The 23,695-nt window shown below is 44.2% G+C and overlaps 3 protein-coding genes across 67 annotated transcripts in view; all 3 read right to left on the bottom strand.

The window, feature by feature from the left end:
• Positions 1–389: 389 nt before the first annotated feature.
• On the bottom strand, positions 390–12,167 carry LOC118507859 (V-type proton ATPase 116 kDa subunit a1). Of its 14 annotated transcripts, none has more exons than XM_036047063.1 (10): positions 12,116–12,167; positions 10,970–11,150; positions 10,566–10,871; positions 7,166–7,218; positions 5,486–5,527; positions 3,247–3,373; positions 1,789–3,165; positions 1,395–1,650; positions 1,151–1,322; positions 397–1,062 (listed from the first exon to the last, which is right to left on the bottom strand). In XM_036047063.1, the coding sequence occupies exons 2-10, from the start codon at positions 11,084–11,086 to the stop codon at positions 960–962; spliced, it is 2,553 nt and encodes an 850-aa protein (XP_035902956.1). In that variant the 5' UTR covers positions 11,087–11,150; positions 12,116–12,167; the 3' UTR covers positions 397–959. The 14 variants fall into 14 exon arrangements, with proteins under 14 accessions (XP_035902942.1, XP_035902954.1, XP_035902956.1 ...); XM_036047058.1 differs by lacking the exon at positions 7,166–7,218 and adding an exon at positions 5,972–6,066; XM_036047049.1 differs by lacking the exons at positions 5,486–5,527; positions 7,166–7,218 and adding an exon at positions 8,022–8,173 and having other exon boundaries at positions 390–1,062.
• Positions 12,168–12,439: 272 nt separating this feature from the next.
• Positions 12,440–14,780, bottom strand: LOC118507858. Of its 3 annotated transcripts, none has more exons than XM_036047046.1 (2): positions 14,531–14,780; positions 12,440–14,426 (listed from the first exon to the last, which is right to left on the bottom strand). In XM_036047046.1, the coding sequence occupies exon 2, from the start codon at positions 14,035–14,037 to the stop codon at positions 12,733–12,735; it is 1,305 nt and encodes a 434-aa protein (XP_035902939.1). In that variant the 5' UTR covers positions 14,038–14,426; positions 14,531–14,780; the 3' UTR covers positions 12,440–12,732. The 3 variants fall into 3 exon arrangements, with proteins under 3 accessions (XP_035902939.1, XP_035902940.1, XP_035902941.1); XM_036047047.1 differs by having other exon boundaries at positions 14,527–14,677; XM_036047048.1 differs by having other exon boundaries at positions 14,569–14,677.
• Positions 14,781–14,981: 201 nt separating this feature from the next.
• LOC118507856 (calcium-activated potassium channel slowpoke) overlaps positions 14,982–23,695 on the bottom strand; it is a 66,269-nt gene continuing 57,555 nt past the window's right edge. For 31 of the 50 annotated variants that reach the window (XM_036047044.1, XM_036047045.1, XM_036046991.1 and 28 more), the window contains 7 exons: positions 22,986–23,160; positions 22,670–22,894; positions 22,311–22,590; positions 22,087–22,223; positions 21,858–22,000; positions 21,561–21,780; positions 14,982–21,490 (listed from right to left, as the gene is read on the bottom strand). In XM_036047044.1, coding sequence (XP_035902937.1) covers positions 21,350–21,490; positions 21,561–21,780; positions 21,858–22,000; positions 22,087–22,223; positions 22,311–22,590; positions 22,670–22,894; positions 22,986–23,160 — 1,321 coding nt within the window. In that variant the 3' untranslated portion in view covers positions 14,982–21,349. The remainder of the gene's footprint in view (positions 21,491–21,560; positions 21,781–21,857; positions 22,001–22,086; positions 22,224–22,310; positions 22,591–22,669; positions 22,895–22,985; positions 23,161–23,695) is intronic. The other 19 variants (XM_036047033.1, XM_036047025.1, XM_036047028.1 and 16 more) reach the window with 4 other exon arrangements.

The raw sequence follows: 23,695 nt of genomic DNA, 5'->3' as shown, positions 1-23,695 counted from the left end.
GTGGTACAGCAATATGCGTACAATTTTCCATTGGATGAAGATGATGATTTCTATCGGCGTTCTACATTAGTTCTTCAACTTACTCACAGAGTAGTAACTCCAGTAGTGGCTAAGAATGTCTAAGTGCAAAGAGCGATGGTCATGTTAACGTTTACAGCGCAGTAGCAATATTGTGGGAAAACCAGTTCGATTCCCTCTGTGTATCCTTTTTTCTTTTCCTTTGAATATGTAACACTGCTTACATTATCAACTTGTTCAAAGTGATGACGCAGAATTTCGAGCGAATATCATGATCACCATCAATTCGTTGACATAGAGTTGACCTTTACGTTAAACATGGTTTGAAAGTTGATATATTTTTCGGATGTGGCACCACCATCCACAGGATACTGATACTACTGAACAAGTAACATTTATTCCAATATAATTGATAAGAACCGTAATCTCAGAGGGCTTGTCACGATTTCAACGTATTGAATTGCGTATTGTCTGACAAAGTGACGAAGACCATCCGAAGAATGGTACCTTTCCTGTGACAGCATAATTTAGCATGGTACATCTTGCTGGTTTGGCTAAGCTGTGCATCAAAGCGTCCACAGAATGGATAATCGGGATGAGGAAAGGTCCGAACAACCTCAGCATGGATAAATTCGTGAATGTCATTATCAATTTCCCAAACGGATTAAACACGTATAATTTATATTTCGAGTTAGTTAGTTATGTGCGCTCTACGGTGTTAGTTACTCGCCGCGTTCATTCATAGCGGAGTGCTTCATTTGATCTCGACTGTTAATGGCGATGAAGGAAGAAGAATACGTACACGGCTAGTACTGCTTCCTGTTGGCCAGCAGTGTACCGACAAAGAGCAAATTTTGTGTAAGAGTATATATTCATATCGTATTTGTTTGTTGCTCTGGCGTATCGCATCCATGGTTCTCCGCGGCACACAGGTGGCCACTTTAGTCTTCGGACGAGCTGGAGCTTGCATCAAGAATGACCTCGAAGGAAAACGGTTGGAACGCGTAACCTAGTCCAGCGTAGAACTTACTCTGGAACTCCACCCTAAAATGTACAATTGTGTCATACATGCAGTTATTGTAAATGTTGCGCTGCCTAACGTTATAACATTGCAGAAAATTCATAAACTTACCAGTGCAAACGAAGGGTGTGCAAGAATGCGGAAAGACCTTCCATCAGTACCAGAATTCCGACGGTCAGCACAGCCCAGAACGCAAACACGGCCCACAAGGCAATTCCACCGATCCAGCCATCCTGCTTCAGTCCGTTCTGCAGCACCATGTTCCACAGTACTTCCGCAAGCTCTGTTTTTTTATAGACCCCGAGCAAGCATTAGAACCATTCCTGTATAGTTAAGGCCAGCTTAAGGTACTTACGTGCATGAGCCAACGACAAAGCCCATAGACGAAGGTAGGACGCGGTATGCGACACGGATCCGAGGACGTACTCGATCGTGTGGATGCCCTGATGAATAAAGATCTCGGACATTTCTTCATTGTCGTGTCCATGACCTCCGCCCTGCTGTTGTTGTGCCGGCGGCTGTTGTCCTCCCTGGGTTCCCGCTGCGTTGTTGTGCTGATTTAACCCGTCGGCATCACCATTTTCATTGCTGTAAGGTGCGATTGGTTGATGCTGCGATTCGAAAGAGAGAGAGAGAGAGAGAGAGAGAGAGAGAGAGAGAGAGAGAGATAAAATACACCATTAAACCATGTGTTAAAAAGGTTGAAAACCCATTGGATGGCTCCAATACAGTTTCGGAAATCTACTCACGGCTGCTTCCTTACGGCCGCGCATGATCAGAATGGGCTTCGCGAGCAGCATCCACGGTACGCAGAGAAGCGCCACGATGACAAGGAACTTCTGCAACCCTTGCTGGCCGGCGAACATGAACGGCGAGCAATCGCCGGAGCTTTCATCGGGCGCCTTGAACAGCACCATGTTGATGAACGTGATCAAGATCGAGGGGGCACAGCCAGCGGAATGGGGTGGATCATTCGCCGCCGAATATTTGACCCACTTGATAAACATAAGCAGCGTCATGTAGAAGAACAAGAACACCAGAAAGATAACCTGCGGAATGAACTCGCAGTAGATGGCCATCTTGTTCTTGAAGTAGCGATGGTTGAACAGGCCCACAAACACGCCGAACAGCATGTGAATAACGCCGAAAATGATCGATATCTTCATCTTGTACGCGTTCTGGAAGATGATCTTGTTCAACGGTGCCACCTGCCAGACCGGATCGAGCCCAATCGGATACGGCGTTTGGGCGTAATCCTTGCCGGCCGGATCAAGCTGCAGCGCCTTGTTGGTCATCACGGTCGAGGTGTTGTAGTTGATGGTCCAAGCTGACCCGAACACGTTCAGCGACTTCGAGAAGATGTCATTGTACACGAAGCCCGTGTACATCGAAAACACGCCCATCAGGAAGATGATGTACCGTCCGCCGAAGAAAATGTTCCAAATCTCGTTGTCCGATTTCTTCGCCGCCAGAGGCTTTTCCTTCAACACCATCCACAGGCCGAACAGGGCCATGATCGTACCGTGCCCAAGATCGCCAAACATCACCGCAAACAAGAACGGGAAGGTAATGATGGTGTACGGTGCTGGGTTCATTTCGCGATAGCTAGCGACACCGTACGCGTTGATCAGCGCCTGAAACGCGTGCGTAAACTTGTTCGTTCGGTTGTACGTTGGTGGATCCTCGAACGTTTCCATACGGTTCAGGATCGGCGGAACGGACGATCCGGACCGCTCGGTACCACGGCGCAGCGCAATCTGAATCGTTTCAAAGTCCAGCAGCGGAACCCAGCATTCCGCGATCAAACACTTCTGCGTCACGTCCAGATTGAATAGGTTCAGCGTGTGGTAGATGGCTTTGATTTTGCGCACCTTCACGAACCAGTTCTTCAAATTCTTGGCCGCCGCCACCAGCACCCGGTGACGATGGTCCTGCGTTTGGCCGAGAACCGTGTGCAAATCCTCGATGCGTGTCATCACGCCCATCGCCATCTCGCGGCGATCGGTCGGCGCCTCGGGGCACGGGTAGAGCGTGGCGCGAAAACCTTCGCAGATCTTCTTCACGCGTGTCTTCAGCTGATCACCTTGGAAGAAGATGATAAACACCGACTTGTACACCTTGTCGCCCTGTGGGGAAATCGGAAAAAAAGGAAATTCATATCACATCTGTTTGCAACGATCGCGCACCGAGCACGCTCGATCACTTACGGTCGATGGGTCCTCCAGCGGATCTTCGATCATCGCCTGGCGCAGGAACACATTGCCTCGGCAGGCACGCCACAGCATACGCTCGAATGCCGGCAAACGTTCGCGCAGGATCACTCCGGCAACAAAGCTGCGGTCCGTGTGCGTGTGTGTAATGATGGCGCGTTGGGTATTTTTTGTTTGTCGACATACAAACGACGTTCGACATTCCAACAGACAACGATACGGACGAAGAAAAGGACACAGATTATTGACAATTCGGGAACGTCGTTTAAGTGCAGGATTAAGTGGATCGTGGAACACAAGGGATAGAAAAAGGGTGAGGTAGGAGAGTGACAGAAACAGCCAGATACGAAAAGGAGCTTAGAGAGGCTGGACAGTGTGGCATAGTTCTTATTCTTCCTCTTCTTTTTGTTAAACACAGGAAACCAATCCGGAAAAAATTGAAAATGTGCAAACATCATCATCACGATCATCATCAGCATCGGCATGATTGTATTTGTTCGAAAGGGATTGGTAAGCAATTTGCGCTATGAGCAGGACAATATTTAGCTAGCGGCGTTTAATACAGCTGCAACAACAATCATAATCATAAAACAAAGCTATAGAACGATATCAATGCATGTGATCAACATGAACTCTCGTCAGTGATTTAACGGAGAAACACAAACACCGTTATACGCACTATATCTATACCAATAGGTGCGTGTGGTTCACGCGAATGAAGAACGTAAAATGAACGATGGAGAAATGTGTGTTTTTCAAAATCAAAAGTGCATGAATGTTGTACCACATTTTCAATTTTTTTGTTCGTGTTGGTGAGCCAACCATTGTTTTGTGTGTATTGATTTATGTAATACTAAACTGAGTATGACCATCACAGCGCGCGTCTTGCACTCGTTACTCTACAAATGTTACGGCGTTGAACGTTCGCTAAGCATTATAACAAAGTATATGGTACAATGGGTGGCAGACTCTAGTAGTAGAAATGAAAGAAATGGATGCTGCCTAAATGGAATGTTTAGTTATCCCTTTTCCTATGATTTCATACAGTCACCGTGCCAAACTTTACATAAAACTTTAATAAACAATACTTTAAATAAATGCACCCCTTAGATAGAGGAACCTTCGGATCGAGATGCAATACGAAACTATACGAAATGTATGTGTAACAGATGTGAGATAGAAACGCATAACGCACGTACATGTAAAATGAGCGAATGAACGTGAAGAAGGCACCGACAAAACTAATAACGATCCTATACGATGGAAGCTATGAATGCTTTACAGAAATGCTTGCCAAAACCACAATAACGTGTGCATTAGACCAATAGACTAACTGCTGATGGGAATAAAAATACATTTGAAACAAATTTTTTAGAAGTCAATCAATAAATTAAATTCTGCCCGAATCCTATACATCCAAGCAGATTCTTTTTTTAATTTTTGGCCATTCCTTTCAGAGCCTTGAGCGACTCTTAATCTACTGGTCCAAAATCAAACGTCTTTCTGAAGCACTGAACGTATTGTAATACTCCAAAAGGTTGTAATCGATCGACAGTGTCGACACGAATCGACAGAACGCGCCTCGCTATCTCTAACTTGCATATACAATGCACAAATCTTCAAAAGGAACTCCCACAACTATTATGACCATAGTTACAACCAATCAGTCGATACTGCTGGAAATATGTTTGTCTGTACATAAAAGACATGATTGCAAAACAACCTATAAATGTTGGGTGAATCGTTACGACACAACGCCCCAAATGGGTGAATGAAAACCGCACAAACAACATTAGCCTATTATTTAATGCATACGTTTATGACAAATGATGGCGCACTACAGTGTGATTTACAATAACATGAAAAAGGAATTTTTATAAGCATTCATCGGGAATTCAAAAAAAAAATAAAATGATCAGTAAAAGAAGAATGGTCATGGAAGCAAATGACTCCGGGTTTAAAACAATGTGCTGTTCTCTTCGATCGCTCATTGCTTTAAAACTGAAGACACTTGTTTATGGACTGAAAAATACTGTTCATAATGGCAGTAAAAAAAGCGAGCGTTATAATGATGTGCATTGGACACAACAGCAGTGTACGCGTGTACAATTTATAACCGGGGGTGCATATATAGTAGCATTAAGCAGCGTATACGGGGTTACACAGCGTCATATGTACTACTACTTGATAACATGGAAATACAAAGATCGTCCAACATTTTATCACTACTACTGACCATGGAAGGTACTCTTCTGTGTCTTGTGCTTTTTCCAGAAAACTGCAGTTAAAAATTAGTCACGTTAATATCATATAGGGGAAAAAGATGAAAAGATAAAGCATAAGTAGAGAAATACAAAACCAAAGGATAGTACGAGTATGTGTTAATACGAAACAAATAAAAAAAGAAAACAAACGTAACACCAACGGAAGAGAAAACAAGAAAAGAAAATATAGTAATAGTACGTAGGTATAGTAGAAAGGCTAGAACTTGGTTACGGCAAAACGGTTAAGCAGTGGTATATTATTGGTTAAGAAATTACACGGTAAATTTAGTAAGAAGAGCATCGAATCTTGTTGATACTGTTCAATAGATGTAAGCTAATGCATTAATAAATAGAGCGCAAAAACCAATCGAAACCAATAAACTAAAGAAAGTAGTGAAAATTGAAACCAAAGATTAGAAGAAAAACAAAAGTCATAAGACGATCAAATTCAAACCTACCCTAGCTGAACGGGACCCATTGCCTTGCCGGTGCGTGATTCGTCGGTGATCAACGCGCGGGTCATCGATTCGGTGGTATGCATGCCACCCTCTTGCTGTACATTCAACAGATAGGTACGTGTGAGTGATATTTGTTTGTTTGTTTGTTTGTTTGATTGGTTATAATATTAAACTGCTGTTTCGTTATGACTATTTTTTGTTTCCTTTCGTGTGCCGTTGTGTATCAATCACTTTCAGCAGAGTGATATGAGCGCGATATGTAACATAAATAACAAACAAGTAACAGTGAGTTTGTTGGTGAACAAAAACGGATGATCAATAGAACAAAACGGGAGCTACTCTACCATCGCAAACGGGATGATGCGGTATACAAATGGATGACTCGAAAACGGACGACACATTAGGATCGCCTAAGCAAGGATGTACCAAAAACAGCAAGTGAACGGAAAGAACGAGAAAGAACGTACGGTGAAGGAGCAACAATCACGATCTGCAAAATGGTGTACCGACTCTTCTTGCACACACATTCTCTCTCTCTCTCTCTCAAAGAGCAAGAAAAAATACATACCATTATTTAAATAAAACGTTTTAATAAAACTTATTAATACTCGCTAGCTTTGCTTTCAGTCTCCGTTACATCATGTTAGAAAACTGTAAGTAGTACAGCGAATTCTACGAGTTAGGGGAAAAAACACAAACTAGAAATACACGGTGGTTATAAAGCATTACGATGCACAGCAGGCTAACGGCTGAAGCTGACTGTTAGATTTTACATGGATACAATACCTGCGGCGAATTCGTCTGCCGAACAGCTGGGCTAGAGAGAGAGAGTAGCTACATTTGTGTTCTATTTGCGAAGAATAAAAATAACCAAAGCACTAGAGCAAACAAAAAGCGCATCAATCAAAACGAGATCGAACAAATCGGGTGCAGCGGCAAATCATTTCAAAACATGTGCATTTTTAAGTAGTATTATTATTAGGACAACATTGTGACAAGCGCACTGTTACTGGTTACTTCCTCTATCTAAAACCCTTTTAGCCGTTGTTTTCCGAGATAACGAAATGAACAAAAATGAAACAAAACAGAGCCTCAAAAAAAAAACTTCTCTCCTAGTAAAAGACATGCATGATTTGCAACTGCCCGTCGTGGGGCGTGCGTTGCTTTGCCACAGGATTAATCACAACGGCTTGCCTTAAGTGACGGCTGTAATTGGGGTTGAATTCGGGAAAACGCTCGTAACGTTTCTGCGTCCCAGGTCCCAGGCACGGGCGGGTCGGAGTGGGGAGGAGGGGCGGGGGGAGTGAAGATAAGAGACGATGGAAGCAAACCCCAGGGGAAAGAGTCATGTGAGATGTGGGAAAGAAAAGATAAAGAGATACAAATTGAAGAGCTTTCGATACCAGGGGACACACACATCCTAGCAGCAGCAGCAGCTACAAAGAGCTACAACCATGAACCAGCGCACGGACACACGGTACGAGATGATGATATGGGTGAAGTTGTGCGAAACTGTTTGGAATAATGTGACTTGCAGTTGGATGTAGTACATGTTTCAAGTAGCGGCGTGCTGCTTTCCCACCATCACCATCCATGCCACCATGACATGATATTTGTCGTAACTCGGCTGTTAGCATTACATAAATCAGTGACATACAATAGTTTTAATAATTCCCATGTTTTGCTACTAGAACTCTCCACACGGTTAGCACAGTTAAGATATAGAGAGAGAAAGGCAAAGAGATAGTTCGAGAAAACGGGATGTACTGGTTTATATTGACTACGGAAGAAAAGGTCGTGGAAAAAGGTTGAGCATGAAAAGGGTTCATCAACGAGGGCGCCCGATTGCAAACTACGATGCAACAGGCACACCACCGTTGGTTGGCACATGGAAATGGCCAAAAACGGGAGAAGCCTTGCCGACAACTGCCAGCACACTTGCAAAACACGTTGGTTGGAGGAGTAAGTGTAAAGAGAGAGAGAGAGTAGAGAAGGGGTGATTTGGAAGGATAATAGTACTGTAAATTAAACGAAAAATGTGTATATTTACCCTAGTTTTAGATTTTGTCCCTGTGCCCCGGCACCACCTGCTCGTATGCCCTCCTCACCAAGAAGATTAACCTGCTCCTCTTCCCTGTGCGAATCCGCCATCTGTTGATAGCGGTTTCTTGTCTTATTAGGTACATGTCCAGTATATATGGCCTGTTTTTTCGTTTGTCGTTTCGCATTCGCATTCAACACATGTTTATTTGTGCGTGTGTTTATCATTGTTTGTTTATGTGTTTAGTTTTTGTTTTTTTATTATATTTTTTAATTTTTTATTATTTATTTTGTTTTTGTTTTGTTTTGTTTTTTTTTTTGCAATTACAACACAACCGAAAAAATATATGTGTACCCAACCAGCAACATAGCAGAGTAAAATAAAAATTGGAAAAGGCAGGGAGGGAAGGGACAAAAATGTGTATAAAATCCATTAATAAAGCGCTACATCAGATTCAGTCAACCCCCCAGTGGAAAAGGGGTTTTGTAATATAGCTGTATGTACAAAAGTATGTAAACCCGGTGTTCCTTCAAGAAGCCAAGGAACTAGGCCGGGACCAGCATTCGAATTGCCATGAGATGATTAAATTTAATTGTGAGTCGTTGTTAGTACATACATTCGACCATCAACAACCAGCGGTGACCATTACCAGCAAGTGTGATTGTTTAGATTGTTAGCTAAACCGAACCCACGGGGAAGATGTTAGTACGTGAGAACCAATTACACAGCTGCAAACATTTACTCTGTAGAATAAGAAAAACACATACAGCGCTATGGGGATGGGTCAAGCATCGATGTGTCCGAAATACACCTCAAAGACGCGTACAGTACCACCTTACTAACAGAAACTGGACAACCTAAGTGAGCTGTTCCTTACCTTGCTTCTATGCAGCCATCGATAAAGCTGTAAGCCTTTAATCTATGCTTACTAAATCATGTGTTCCTTGAGTTAGACGACCTGGCCGTTCTTCAACAAATCATGTGACGTTTTACAAATAAAAAAATGTTGGGCAATGTCTGAGGCTTTCAATATTTCACTATCTGGTTTAAATATTCGCCTGGCCTGACCTTTCCAAATGAATAAAAAGAGAATATATTTGAACTTCCTATGCACAACCCTCGAGAATTTTTGGCCTGCCATTTCTAGCTTTCCTTGACTTTATTTAACCCGTCGCTGGATTCTCTGGGTATCTGGTGCAGACTTTCCCTGAACGGGATACAATACGTATGGCTCTGCAGTGTAAAGACCGATAACTAGAATAATCCAAACCAGCTCAAATGACTTTAATGAAATTAGTGAGATGGTACTGTACTTTTTTTTTCTTCTTTTCGTTCTCGCAATTGGAGCTGCTTTTAAGAGATGCCCTTTAATATTGAACTTTCGCAGAAATGCTTAAACATTGCGATGAAAATGATGAAACAGCATAACATGAACTAGAATTTAGAATCATTACATAAAGTGCTTATGCGGGAGAACCCCAATCACCTCGACACCCAGTAGCGCATATTCTGGTTGTGTTGTTGCGAATGAAATCGTTCTTTTTCTTTTACGAATTTAAACACGGAGTAGTTCGATTTTCACGAAAAAACAGGCACAGTAGTAGCATCTGCATTTAATAAATGTTAGTATATATAAATAGAAACGGAGCTCTAACTTACTGAAGCTAAAGGGACGAAACAGGATCCAACAATTGAATAAGTAATTGAAAGAGGGGGAAAGAAACAAACGAATTCAAACAAACCAAAAAAGGAAAGAAAAGGCGCACATTGCCGGCAGCGCTGAGCTATCATTGTGGTAGTAAGATAAGTTGAAAAATAAACAAGAGCATGCAAATAACGTTTCAAAATCGATGTAGAGGGAGGTGTTTTCCAAGAGACATTTGCAAATAGTAGGGTGTAAAAAAACAGAAGGTTAAGATAGGCGAGCGCATGCATGCTGCTATTTTTTGCCAGCAGCTAAAAGAAATGCTATCGCTATCGCGTGCGCCGTATTCTTTTCCACCTTGACCACCATCATATGTGTTATGGGAATGTTAATAAGTGGGTGTTTTAAAGTTTTTGTTTTTTTTTTTAACATTCCAAAATCCCGCGGGCTACACACCCGTGGGATGTTTAAAGACGTTGCGTTTAAATAATGGTTGTACCTTTTGTCTGAACTAATAGCATTTAATTTCCTTCGAATGGTACACGGTTAGGCAATATGGCACTATAAACTTTTTTCAATGAGTAATGAAATGTTAGCGGGTTGTAATAATGTGTAAACTAAACAACAATCAATGAAAGTTGGAACAACTTGTTAAACTTAAAATTAGACGCTTATCAGCAATATGTAGTGTTTTGAAAAAATACAACTTTTCCAGTTATTTTGTGAAAAAAAGGAAAAAAAACATCATACATGAAAGTAAAATCAACGGAACATAACGTATGGACCAGTGCAACATCTACAAATCCATCTTTGTGATGATGTACACGAAACGAAATTCAAACGTAGCACCAAGCCCTAGAGCCTAGGAGCGATGAATTTGTGGAGCTCATCTACCAAACGTCACTTACCTCATCGAAGAAAACCTGCGTCTTACGCAGGATGTGCTTCAGCTCCGTCAGCTCGAGATAGTTGCGCTTCAGTGCTTCCGCGTTCTGATTCACCTCGCGCAACTCGTTCTCCAGCTTTTCGAACGTGGCCTCCAGATCGATCATCTCCCGGGGCTGCGGTGCTTCGGGGCTCTCGCCGGTGTCCAGCATAGGGATGCCATCCTTTTTTATTTCCTTCTCCAGGTAGCGCAACTTGCGCTCCATCTCATCGCAACGGCGCACCTCGTTCACGAACTTACGCTGGAACGCATTGACGTCGGGATTGAGCTGTGAGGGAAGGTGGAACAAGCACGGACTTATAATGCACAGTTATATAGCACAACGTGAGTTCGGAGCAAATAAGTTGGAGCCGTGCGGTTTCTTACATCACGGAACTGGACCAATCCTAGCTCGCCCAATTCCGACACACACGCGTAAGCCGCCTCACTCTGCAGAAACAGCTGGCAGAGGGACATCTCCTCGCTGCGGAACAGAGACCCCATGGTGCCGGATTCCAGGAGCTAGCAGTTGCTTCGGGCCAAATAGTGGTGTCGTGCAGCTTCTGGACTGAAAGGGAAATGGCAGAATGTTAATTAAAGAATGTGCACGTGTCTCCTCGATCGGCGGCGTTCGAACTATAGACTGGTCTGACGTTCCAAAAAGCCAACCCTGATGCGGTCCATCAAATTCTTTCGGACTCTGCATCTTATCTTGCTTGCTAACACCGCAGGATTATGCTAGCAAAGCTGTACTGTATGCGCTTCATCGAATGTTGGCACAAGTAAAGCCGGCAACAGTGCCGTGCCTGTGGTTATCAGCTCAAAATCCACCTCAAAAATTGAGGGGTTGCACGTTTTATCGAAACCAAATCCCACTTTATTCTTTCACGACTTGTGATCGTCCAGATTCGAATGGATTTCCTAACGACATCACCACCATCATCACATGAGTGGCGGATAATCCTTAGCAACGTTTTGTAACACCAGTAGGCTACGACGGCGAGCCAAATTCGGATCGATAGATGACTTCGCGACAACCTTCATTGCACTTTCTCCTAGCGGGGGCACGCACACGCGCACACTCGTTACTATTATTTTCTGCCTCATTAACATTCCTCCCTGTATTGCTAATCAGGCAAGCATGGTGCACATCATCATGCAAGACAACAGTTTAGAAAAAAAAAGAACGAACTCACGACTCACGACACTGCAAATATTTTCTTTACGTGAAACGCAACCGCACAGCGCTAGCAAGCAGGCCGAACGACCGATAGCGAATTAATTACTCATCAACCGAACCGGACTTGGAGGGCAACACAGCAGGAACAAAAAAGAAAAGTTGTCCACCGCGCCCAGAGGTTAGCTGGCTGACTTAGCTCAAACAACCATACACGACACCCCTACGAGGCCACCGAAATGTGTCCCAAATTCACCGTACGAACGTGCACTGTTTGCTAACGATAATTTCTACCTTTGGGGCTGGCAACAAATGGAATAATGGCAATTTTTAACAACACGGACGCAGAAACTTACAGCACGACCTGCACGTATCGAAGGGTGTGTGTGAATTGCTCCCCTTTTGACAGCTACTGTCAAACGCGCTTTGCTCAGTGTGCCCATGCAGCAGAAGCGATGACGCGTGGTGGGAGTTTAAAAAGCCCGTTACATTGCTTACATTTTTGCATTACTGTCGTTCAGTATACTGAAATAATTATCTACTGTTTATTCATGCAAAATCAATCAACCACGACGAACTGCATCAGATGATCGTATTGGATCGTATTGTTGTTGGCAATCATCGCGCAAATGCGTGAATGTACAAGAATCTCTGCAATGTAAAATTAAAACCAGCTCATATCTCTTGAAACTTGGATTTATTTGCATGCCAACCACATTAACTTCTTTAACATTATTTCTTGTGGCTTTCGACTCATATTACAATACAGTTTCCATGTATGCATTGAAAAAAACCCATACTATAAAACATACTCTTTTTAAGCTTATGAGATCGTAACGTGATTCTATCATAAATTAAATTAAACCATATTTTTGCAACTCTCGATGCATATACACTTCTGCTTCGGTTAGCTCGTATTGCGAGTAGGACGGAATTCGGTATCTTCTTCAGTGTGTGCGACATAAATGAATCATTAGATTGGGTTTTGTTTTTGCGTGATGGCAGCAGAAATCGATCGACCGATTACCTCCGATCGGAACGTTCGGCCCTTGGCCGGACTCCGCTGCAATCCCGAAACGCCCGTAACAGGATTGTGGCGCACCAGCCCGTCGATTCCGGTTAAGGCAGGCAGGGCAAAGATGTGCTTGGTGGGTGATGATGCCATGTACCGGGTCGTTGCCGATTTTACCACATTCAGTTTGTTGTGATGCCGTTGCTCAATTTCGGCCAGAAGTGTCGGTGCCACGTAGCTGTTTTGCACCAGGAACTTATAGTTCTTAGCTAACGGTGGGATGCGATTGTGCGTTGCGGATGCCGACGCCGACAGGATGGTCGTTTCAATGGTCGTTTTAGCGGACGGTTTGCTCTGATGCTGTTGCTGCGGTGGCCGGTGGGGCAAGGGTGCGAGCTTTCGCTGTAGATTCACATTTCTGTTATAGCGATCGGCATGAACGTCAGCGTTTTTATGCGTGACTGATTGTGCGCTGCAATTTCTACTCACACCCGACAGGGCATGATAGTTCGCTGGGCCGACGACACCGCAGTGGTTCGATATTAATAACCCAAACGAACCCACCGAGACGACGGGCACCTGCGGTACCATCAGACTGTTGAGAGGTTTTACTTTGATGTACGGTTTGTCTATCCTATCTATGGATTCCGCGACCCCGACATCCATCATCCCGGAGCGTCGTCCGGCTTTCGCCTGCGCGGATGCTTGATTGCTTTGACGGTGCAGCTGGCCTGAGCTGATGCACAAGCATTTGTCCAGCTCGCAGGCACTTAGCAAACATTCCACATCTTTGCCCGCATATTTGCTCAGTCCATCCCGGCCCGAACGGGAAGACCGCGTCCGACTAGGGAGCGGTGGATCGATCATAAATATTTCCTCGTGAAATGGATCGTTTCCTTTCGCATGGGCCGATTCGACGATGGTAATCGATTTGCCCGCAACACGCAGGAAAGGAAAGACGGATGTCCATTCCAATATTTCTTCCCGCAGCTTTGCGTCTGAGGGGAGATCTTCTTCACCGTAAAACATCCGATCGATCCGTTCCCATTCAGTTTGATTCTGCTTGATAGCGTCCTCTGCCCATGGTATCGAACCGATGCTGCTACGTCCCTGACTGCTCGTAAGCGACTCTCGTGACAGCTCCGTCAGTGTGTCGGATTCTTCGTCATCATCATCGTCACTAATCACGGTTCGGTCAAACGATCTGCTGCGCTCATCGGGATGCTTCCTACGGTACAGCCCTTTGTTGTTCGTTTGTGCCGACATGCTATGGCGGAGTTTATGGCCGACGGTCCAGAAGGATCATTCTTCTCCGTTTACCTTTTAGGACATTTCTTTGCCAATGTAGGTTGAAAATATTTCCTCACGCGAATGCTTTTACTTTGTTTCTTTGGGTCGAACCTCTCACTGCATAGTTGCCGGATGTTTTGTTTACACGACAAAGAGTCTTCTTCTTCTTTTCCGGTTGGTTCACAACGCAGGAAGCACACTAATCACAGGGGGAACTGAACTGGGGGAGGCAGTAAACGAATACCTTGCACAAACGAAAATGCTTGCCTCCACCAAGGGCAGTAGAAACGCGGGACAGGAACTAGAAGGACGGTAGCCGGAACCAGCAATGTAATTAGTGTCTTATCCAGCAAAGTGCTTGCGACCTGCGAACAAAAAATCGATACCACACTTAGCAATCAACATCCCTTTCATCTGCCGGAAAACATTCTAGGCGACGGGGGTAAAAGGGACATCTACACGTACTAACAGTATATGTAAAGGGGTTTCCACTGCATAGTTCGATACCAGCGCTTTGCCAAAGTTTCACCGGATGCTGCAGCAACGAAACGCAACAAAAGATTGATTGTTTTGAAAGGCTTTTGTTTGGTCGCACTGTTGTTATTGTGTTGTGCACTCTGGCTCGAGCACTTTGACGTAGCGGTTGCTCGATTTGCACGAGCAGTTTGCTGAACAACGCTTTGACCGTTTCGAGCTGTTCGCTTTTCCCAACTGTGCATGTCCTTTCCCTTCAGTCGTGCAAAATTTCAATGAAATATTTCAACCCCGTTCAAATTTGAATTGAAAAAAAGTCGTGGACACGTGTTTCATTTTCAAAGCCATCGTCAAGGCATTGCATTGGCTTATCGTCACCAACAGGCACACATTTCGGATGAGCTGCATCGATGCGCGTCGAATGAAATAAATTCCCACCAGTCCAATTATTATATTCATCAATTTCTTTTTCATTTTTTGTTCTTGGTTTTGGTTTTTCTTTGCATTGAATTTTATAATTAACAATAAGTTTAACGTTAACAACATTTTTCATCGCGTCTTGCATACGTCATTATAGGGAAAAAACGACAAACTAAACAGCGGGAGAAGATGTGGGGTGGGAGGACGCATGTATAAAAAACAAAACAAAAACCGAAACGTAAACACCGAGCAGCAATGCGTCGTCGTCCGCTTAGCTTAACAAAGTACTTATTAAAATGTCCGTGTCTCGGGCACCGTGTCTCTCGGCACGAAGCTTCTACACACGAAGGGGTGCGCGTGAAGGGACCGTTACAAAATTGTATTAGCAAAACAAACCCATACCCAACAGCAGGGGCAGAGAGTTACAGTGCAGTAATATACGAAAGGGCAGCAGTGGCACTATGTCTTTTCTGCTTCTTGTGTCGCCTTTATAAATCCGGTCCTTTACTGCCTAGTTTCCTGTGTGCTGGAGTGTGTATGTGTGTTTCGTGTGCAGTGTTTGGCCTATATCAACTGTAGGCGGTTTGCGTTAGCTGATTTTGTCAAGAACATCCCATTGCCTAGCCTTGTATCTTTAGAAGCTGCGGCTAACTGCTGCGTGATGGCGTATTTTACGTTAACGACGGTTTCCGCCGTACGGGTGGCTCTACGTATTTATGTTTGACTGTGTACCTGTGTGTCTCGGCGCGCAATCCCGCAAGATGAAACAAAAAGCCAATGTCTATCGTCTGTTTAAGATTTTAGATTACTTTTTTACAGATATAGCCAGTCCATTGCCTCGCGCTTCTCCCGTCTCCTGTGTCCTATGTCGTGTGTTTCTGTACGTGTGTGAGAGTGTATTTTTACTAAAAATGCACGGATAATTTCTGAGAATTATTTTACGAGCTATGTACAATGTGTGTTAAGCCTCATTTTCACATACCTTATACCTTACTAAATTATCGCTCTAGCAGAAGTAGTTATTTTTGTATGATTTTTTGTCACTTTTTTGAAAAATCTATAAAAACAGGATTCTAACCTTGACGATTCGCACACAAACACGCGCGCTCGCGCACACAAATCGCATCTTTCTATACAATGTTAATTGTTTAGCGTTGGTTTTAGTTTGTTTGTTTCACTCTGGCTCGAATATGTCAAATCGGGTGAAACAATACTGGCTCAGCGGTGTGCTGCGAGTTCTGCGTGCTGCGTGTGTGTGTGATAATGTTTTCCTGCTGTTGTGGTTTGTGTATGGTATTTGTGTTAAGTTAACTGTACTTTTTATGTGTTATGTCCTGCTGCTTCGTCTTTTTCTTTCTTCTTTCTTCCACACGGCGCCATCGCTCCCCATTGCCTATTGCATTTCGAAATGTGAGTGGTTGCAGCAGCAGCTCAGCGACATCTCCCGACAACACTACCCCGCGCTCAGTTCTTCTCAGGGCGGTTTGTTCCGCATCTCGGAAGACACGGGGCAACGGAACTCGCGAACGGAACGGGCTTATTATAAACGGATAACAACGGACACCATAGTTTGAACGATGGGCAGCACAAAGTTTGTATCTTACATCTTTCAATACACTTAGAAAATATGACGGCTATTTCGATTCCCAATGTAGCGGGGCGGTGACTGTATCGTCATGCACAGTGTAATGAAGCGGGTTTTTTTTTCAGGGTAGCTTCGCCTAGCTGAGATGGCTATATGTCTACTTATCGCGCTACGACTTTGCATGCTGCTGCGTGCTGGGGCAGGGCACGACGACTATCGGCGTACCACAGCACCTCGCTCTAGCTTGTTGCTTTATGTATATATTGTATATGAAATTAATTACACTAGTCTAGAAGTATAAATCGCTCGACGCACTACGTGTTTCACGCATTAACTACACCTCGTCGCCTGGCCATGTTTCATATCTTATCCCGGTTGTAAGTGTTGTGGTTGTTGTGTGGTGTTGTGGGAGCTAGAACACTCGGATCTCGGAAGAACCGACGAGCTCGAGCTCTTTGTGCCGGCTGTTCCGGCCGCCTGCCTATTGCCATGAGTAGCGTCCAGCGTCGTCGTGAGTTCGTTTCTATGTTATGTGCTATTGGAGAGTGGTTCCTTTTCCTTTGCTTATTTGTCACGCATTATGATGTTTGTAATGAACAGTTACAAACAGATGCTTGCTTGTTTCAGCTGACGCTGCCCTAGCCCCGCTCTTTTTCCGGAGGTCCCAGAGGGGGTCAGTGCAATTTGAACACAATATTTATGTCATACTTATGTTACGATTTTACAGCCGTTAAGCAGCCGTTCCGGTATCTAACAAACCGTTGGCGGCGGCGGCGGTGGTGGTGGTGGTGGTGGTGGTGGTGGTGAAGGCTGCTTACTTCGTAGCGCAATCTTCAAGCTTTTTTGTGAAGCGATCACTAAAACAGTACACACTACACTACTACTCGTGTGAATCAACGATGGAAGCCGTTAACTGAAGTAGAAATCACAAAATGCATTACAACAGTTAAATCATCGTTGATTCGCTCAATGCGCGAAGCTCTCGCGCGCGTACGCGTACACTTCCCCCGAACGCCGGGCTTCGGTCGGTTCGATCGGTCAATCGGTTTCGCTCGATTTCTTTTCTAAGGCGCTATCTAATTAGGTCAAATATGCATAGACATGTTGAGTGATGGATGCATGTGGATGGATGGCTGCGGGGGGTGATTTTAACGATGAGTTTCTTCATTATTTTTTTGCATTTTTTCCTTACTTTTTACTTATCTGAGTACGCGACGACTAATGGCGCCCGCGCGCGTTTGCAACACGATAGGCGGTGGTCTCACCGCACTAAGGGGAAACTAGGGAGGCAAGTGTACGATGGGAAAGTGTCGGTGCGATAACGATTTGCTATAAGTTTTGCATGTTTTCTTCTTTTTTTGTTTGTTTTGCTTTTTTATTCCACTGCACGGCTAGACTGCAAATGCTTTGTTCCGGATACAATCACAGTGTGTTTGATTGCATCCGCTATATTCGCAATAGACATTGAAAGCATTGTTCTAGTGAACCAGCAGATCGAAGGCCATCTTTATGAGCAAGGCAGGAATACTAATCCCACGCGGAAAACGAAAGCAAACAAAACAATTGGACATTGAGCTGTGCCACCGACCGATGCCAACCAATGTCCAAATGAGGACAAACCAGAAACTGCAAGAAACGAAACGTTTGCCCTTACCGGATAAGAGCTTAAACATCACTCACATCAACCTGCAGCTTGCAAAAACGGCTATGCTCATCATAGAGGATAAGGCGACGCCATTTTCTTATCCATGTTCGTTATCACGCTTCTTCGTCACGTGTCACGTAACGGCATACAATGTTTGGTAAGTTAATAATAGTTGTAGTTGTAGTAGTACTAGCAGTAGTAGTAGTAGTAGTAGTAGTAGTAGTTGTTGTAGTTGTAGTAGTAGTAGCAGCAGCAGCAGCAGCACATGATTGACTAAGATTCACCTGGTTTCAGCAGTTGTTGCACGGTTCATAAGTACGAAAAAAGCTCGCTTATCAGTTCTATGTACACACAGAGTTCAAACATGCAAGTGCAGGAATGCAGCAAATAGACACCATACTACCATACCACTCGAATGGGGGAGGATGGGGATGAAAAACGAATCCACCGGCAGACCCACCGACCACAAAATGGTGTGCCGCCGCACGATTTCTAATTTTACTAATGGTTTCAATAGTCTAATAAGTGGTAATTCCAGTACGCGCGTATGTTTTTCTTCTGCGTGTTTGTGTTTGTTTGTGTGTGTGAAATTACTACTCCGGATAGGGGTATAAGAGTGGTGCTGGAGCAGCGGGAGGAAGGGAGGAAAGGAGAAAGGGAGGTATGGAAAGTGGGGCGTCGGAAGGAGCAGCTATTGTTGTTTCCTTGTGTTTCGTTCGAGTTCCCTAAAACTAAATGGCACTCACGCAACAAACAGTCAGTAACCGATTTTCTAAAGCACCCTGTGTAGCCTTATTATACATCAAGTCCGTAACAATTCGCCTTAACAATCAATGACCAAAAAACCCACTAGGAAAGACGTTTAGCAATGATGACCTAAGGTATGACAGTAGTAGGATTAGTAGTAGCAGTAGTAGTAGTAACGCAATCCACACTAACGCACATTTGCTGGCAAAACACCGAGACTAGCGAGAAGAAGTTCTCGAAAACAAACCGACTGTCCCACCCACGACCCCTGCCGTGCCCCCGCCGTGTCTCCGCCTGTGTGGGGTGGGTGGGTGGTGTGCAAGATAAATGTAGCAAGAGCAAACAGTTAGAATGATTTTTCTTTAGTATGGATCAACTATCTATCGTCTGTCAGTAGGTGTAGCGTCCGATTCGCGGGGAGAGAATTTTCCGTTTCGCTCGGTCTGCTTCCGGATGCTTTTCTGCTTTTCTGCTTTGCTTGCCTTTTTTTGTTTTGTTTTGGTTTAGCTCTAATGTAAGCGCTTCCGCGCTGTCCTTGTTGTTGTTGTGTCATTGCATGTTTTTTTTTCTTCTTTTAATTTTATAATGCACAAGACGTTTCGCTTCGTCGTTTTTGTTTGCTATGTCTGCAGCTTTCCATTAGGTTACACATTGGTTTTTGTATTGTTTGTTTTGTTTTGATTATAAAATGATTGTGTCTTTCGATTGAATTCGCCTTAAATCAAGTTAGAGGTTCATCAATTTGCGCATTGTTTCACTATGAAGTATCAAACAGCAGCGTTCGTAGCGGTTTTCTTTTTTTTTATTTCAGTAGCGCTCATTTTGAACGATCTTGAGCTGTATCGCTGTGTTTGTTAGTTTGTTTGGTTTCTTTTCGTGTGCCTTTTTTGCTGTATTTACTCGTCAGTTACATTTCCGTTCTCATACTTCATATATGTGTTGCTCGCGCACCCACTGCATTGTTGTTTTTTTTGTTTGTTTTTTTTTCGATTAACAGCACAGTCATTATCTAGAATCGATTAAATTTGGATTTGTTTAAACATTATGTCTCGTTTTTTAAGGGATGAATTGTGGAAAAGCATTATCACTAGCACTAGCATTATTTGTGTACGATCACTCGCTCTTTCGATCTCTCTTTCTCTCTCTCTCTCTCTCTCTCGTCTCACTCTCACTCTCTCTCTCTCTCTCTCTCTCTTCCACTCATTCAATCTCGACTGCTATTCTTTGTACATGGCGTTTTACATATACAGCTTTTGTTTGATTTCGCATGTTCTGCTACCAATCCAACGGCCAATTTTAAATGGCAGTCCGTCAGAGTGTGTTTTTGTGTAGCATCCCTGCGATGGTACCCCGATTTGAATTTTGAAATTTCGCCTTTCGATCTTAGTTTGTCACTCCGTCTTACATCCTATTGCAGTTGAACAACCAAAGGGAAACGATGTAGTGAATGAAAAATGAACGAATACGAATGAAACGTGTACACTACTACTTACAGTTTGGTGGTGCTAGCGTAATGTACAACCAAATAGAACTAAAAAGGAACTAAAAGATACTGAAAAGAACACGATTGATTTATTCGCCTCTATCGAGCGGAAGCTGGCAACTAATAAATACACACAAATAATTCACATAAACTCGTCAAAATAGTAACATGTTTTACTCAAACTTAACAACAAACGGCCATACTACGATGGAAACGAAGGTAATACAACGGATCGATGATCAAGCGTCAATTTTTTTAACCTACTCATGGTGTCCGGGGAACAAAAGGATGTACGAAAGGAAAAGACGAAGGAAGAAAACAAAAGCATTTGTGTACGGAATGGTGTAGGAAGCAAGTGGAGTTCTTCCATGTTGTTTGGCGCAGAAATTTCGTTCTCCATATGAACAGCCTTTTGGCATGCACAGCCCGGTGGTTGTAGCGCTTGATGCTTTGATTGATCACAGCAGTGATCGCCTATCGATGACCAAAGCATGGGAACAGAATAGAGATGGATGTGTTTCTCTTTCCGAGACCGTTAAACGACACATGTCCCGTCAGCATCTAAAGCAGCTATCACCGCGCTGTGCACACGGTCGATATAAACTGGCTGCAAATGGTTTTATATACTAGATGGCGCTCCATACCACGTGTTACAATAGATAGTGTGTATTAGTAAGTAGCACCGGTGTCGATCGAGTGAAACAACACCTGCTCAGATTCCGAACGAAACGCTCCTTTCCCTCGAAACGTATTGCACAAATACGCTTAGTTAGTGGTGTACTTTCGTCGTTATAGCTCGCGAAGGAGTGCGGAAAATGTAGACGAGTTTGCGGAAAAATCGCTTGATGTAGAGCGCAATCTGGTATATAAAATCAGTTTCTTTTGTTCATATGTATGAGTAGGGTCCATCGGTAAGGGCGCTACACAGTAATAGTCAAGAGTTGTCGTCCTTGTTGGAACCACCGCCACCGACGCCCGCAGCTTGACTGTTTTGATTTCGGCCACCACTAGAGGGTCCGCGCACCGTTGCCGGTTTATACTCCAGCCCGGGGTCGAACTGCATCAACACAAACACCTGCGCACGCAAAACAAACAAATCGGTCAATTAACGTACGCATAAGCACAGAGTTGGGTTAGGACCCTACCTGATCGGTTGGCAGTAGCGAAAAGTCGTCCGGTGGATTGGTGATAACGTAGCGTTTGCTACTTGCGTCACAGCTCGAACTGGTATCACGGAATCGGTACAAACCGATACAGAGCATGCCGTACGACTTGAGGGCCGCCACGAACAGGTCGCCGTACTTGCCGGCCTCGCCGAACTGGGCCAACGGGCCATCGTACAACGATATCTGCCCGACGCGACATCTGTACAGTGAAGGTGAAGATCATCACATTAGCCGTGTGAGCTAGTTACCAAGCAGTTACGGGGATCAACCAATTACCTGTCCCGATTACTCAAGCTTTCGGGTGTGCTATAGCCACCACGAAGTCCAGCACCTTCGGCCAGAATTAATTCTAGTTCCGGTGTAGCTCCACCCGTGATTAACGAACGAATTAGAGTTAAGGCGTTTTGATTGAAGTATGTCTGTAAGTGAGCAAGTAAGTTGGCAGATAAGAGGAGATGCTGAAATTAAACGCCACCACAGAGCGTGACAGAGCTTATATACATACCGTGGACATCAGTGAATCCAGCACACTCACAGCGAACGCTGTACCGCAAGCGAACGGTTGCGTCAGATACAGCTCAGTGTCCGGATCATCGTCATCGTCTTGATCCAAAAACTGTACATTGCTATCATTAACTAACTCTGCAAGGAGACACATTTCCCCATTTCAGGAGGATGGTTATTGGGGGATAGATTTCTTTATGCTGCAATCGCCAGAAGCTAGCTTACCTGTTATCATGGGCACATTGGCACCGTAAACTGAACCTCGACGCTGCAGAACTATTGGACTACCTACAGGAGTTAAATTGTCTTGCTCGGAGCCGCGCTGGCTAAGCACGCCTATCGTGTCGTCGAATGTCATGGCCTTAATGTTCAGCGATGCCAAGATGGCTTCCTTGTCGGCTAGCGTTGGGTCATCGTTGCTAGGAACTTTCGCTGACAAAATGCAGCACATATCACATAGGTTGACGTTGACGGCACGGAGATCCGCTCTACTAAGAGGCGAACCCTTCAGAGATGAGGCAAAACAAAACAACGAACATTACGGAGGTGCGTCTCACAGAAACATACATACATGTTTAACTTACATTCAGCACGGAGATTTTGGGTAGATTCTGCAGCATCTTCCATTCGCGTCTGATGTATTCGACCGATCCTACGATAACAACGTGTTTCAGTTCGTGATAGTGAAAGTTGGACGCTCGCAACGGCATGACCAAGTTTCGCAGTCCTATCAATGGGGAGTCCGGATCGGCGAACAGACACACAACCACATGCCCGTTCAGCACGGTCATCGCCGCCTGGTTTCGATCCTAGAAGCAAAAACCACCAGATGCGTTTTTCGTTTCAATCAATCCACAGCATGCTCCTTCACCATCGCCATCGTCGGACACGGGGTCTTACCAATATGCACTCCTCGAGGCTTTTCGCAGGGCTCCAGTGAAACATGCCCGTTGAATCGTACTTCATTTCCGTCTTCTCGAAATCAAAGTCCTTTGACTGATCATCGGCAATGCCCGCCTGCAGCGTGACACCGTTTTGACTCTGCGCACCGGATCCGCTGCCGCGACTTGTTGGCCTAAATGGGTGTTACAAACGTGGCATCATTGTAATGCATAATACTGTAGCAGCGCATAGCCACGTACAATGTCCTGGCTGGCAATGACATTCTATGCATCGAACAACTATCAATTCAAAGCATCCACAGATACGGTAACGAAACCAAAGTTGTTCAAACCATACCGAGCAATAAAATGATTAAACGGAGAGCGATAAAACCAGGGCACAACTTTGATCCAATCAATAGGAGAAGGAACAAAACAAGGTGATAGCTGTGTCTAACGAATACGATCGAAAATTACTCAGGCAAACGAAACGAAATTAGGCTATCCTTGGTGAATGGAAACAAATACAAGACACAAGTATAACAATTGCACAAACAGTAAACGTGGTGGGCCAGATTCTGGGAGGTTTCTGGGTAAAAGGAATGTAAAAAGGGGAAGTAAAGAGAGCGAGAGAGATTGAGCTTAAGAAAATGATTGTGTGTAAAATCTACTACGAAAGGCATTGAGCAAAATCAAACCAAATCAAACCAAATCAAACAAAAACCAAGA

The sequence above is a fragment of the Anopheles stephensi genome, chromosome 2 (genome assembly GCF_013141755.1).
Source record: "Anopheles stephensi strain Indian chromosome 2, UCI_ANSTEP_V1.0, whole genome shotgun sequence".
Taxonomy (NCBI): Eukaryota; Metazoa; Arthropoda; class Insecta; order Diptera; family Culicidae; genus Anopheles; species Anopheles stephensi.
The sequence above is the reverse complement of the archived record's forward strand: the minus strand, read 5'-3'. Positions and strand labels throughout refer to the sequence as shown.

What these genes read in the sequence shown, in the direction of transcription:
- LOC118507859 (XM_036047049.1), bottom strand. Translation starts at nt 11,086, where the DNA reads ATGGGGTCTCTGTTCCGCAGCGAGGAGATGTCCCTCTGCCAGCTGTTT. An exon ending in CGCAGGTTTTCTTCGATGAG is followed by an intron (nt 8,174 to 10,565) that starts GTAAGTGACGTT and finishes ACGAAAAAACAG; the next exon opens with GCCATATATACTGGACATGT. An exon ending in CACACCCTTCGTTTGCACTG is followed by an intron (nt 1,063 to 1,150) that starts GTAAGTTTATGA and finishes TGTACATTTTAG; the next exon opens with GGTGGAGTTCCAGAGTAAGT.
- LOC118507858 (XM_036047046.1), bottom strand. Translation starts at nt 14,037, where the DNA reads ATGTCGGCACAAACGAACAACAAAGGGCTGTACCGTAGGAAGCATCCC.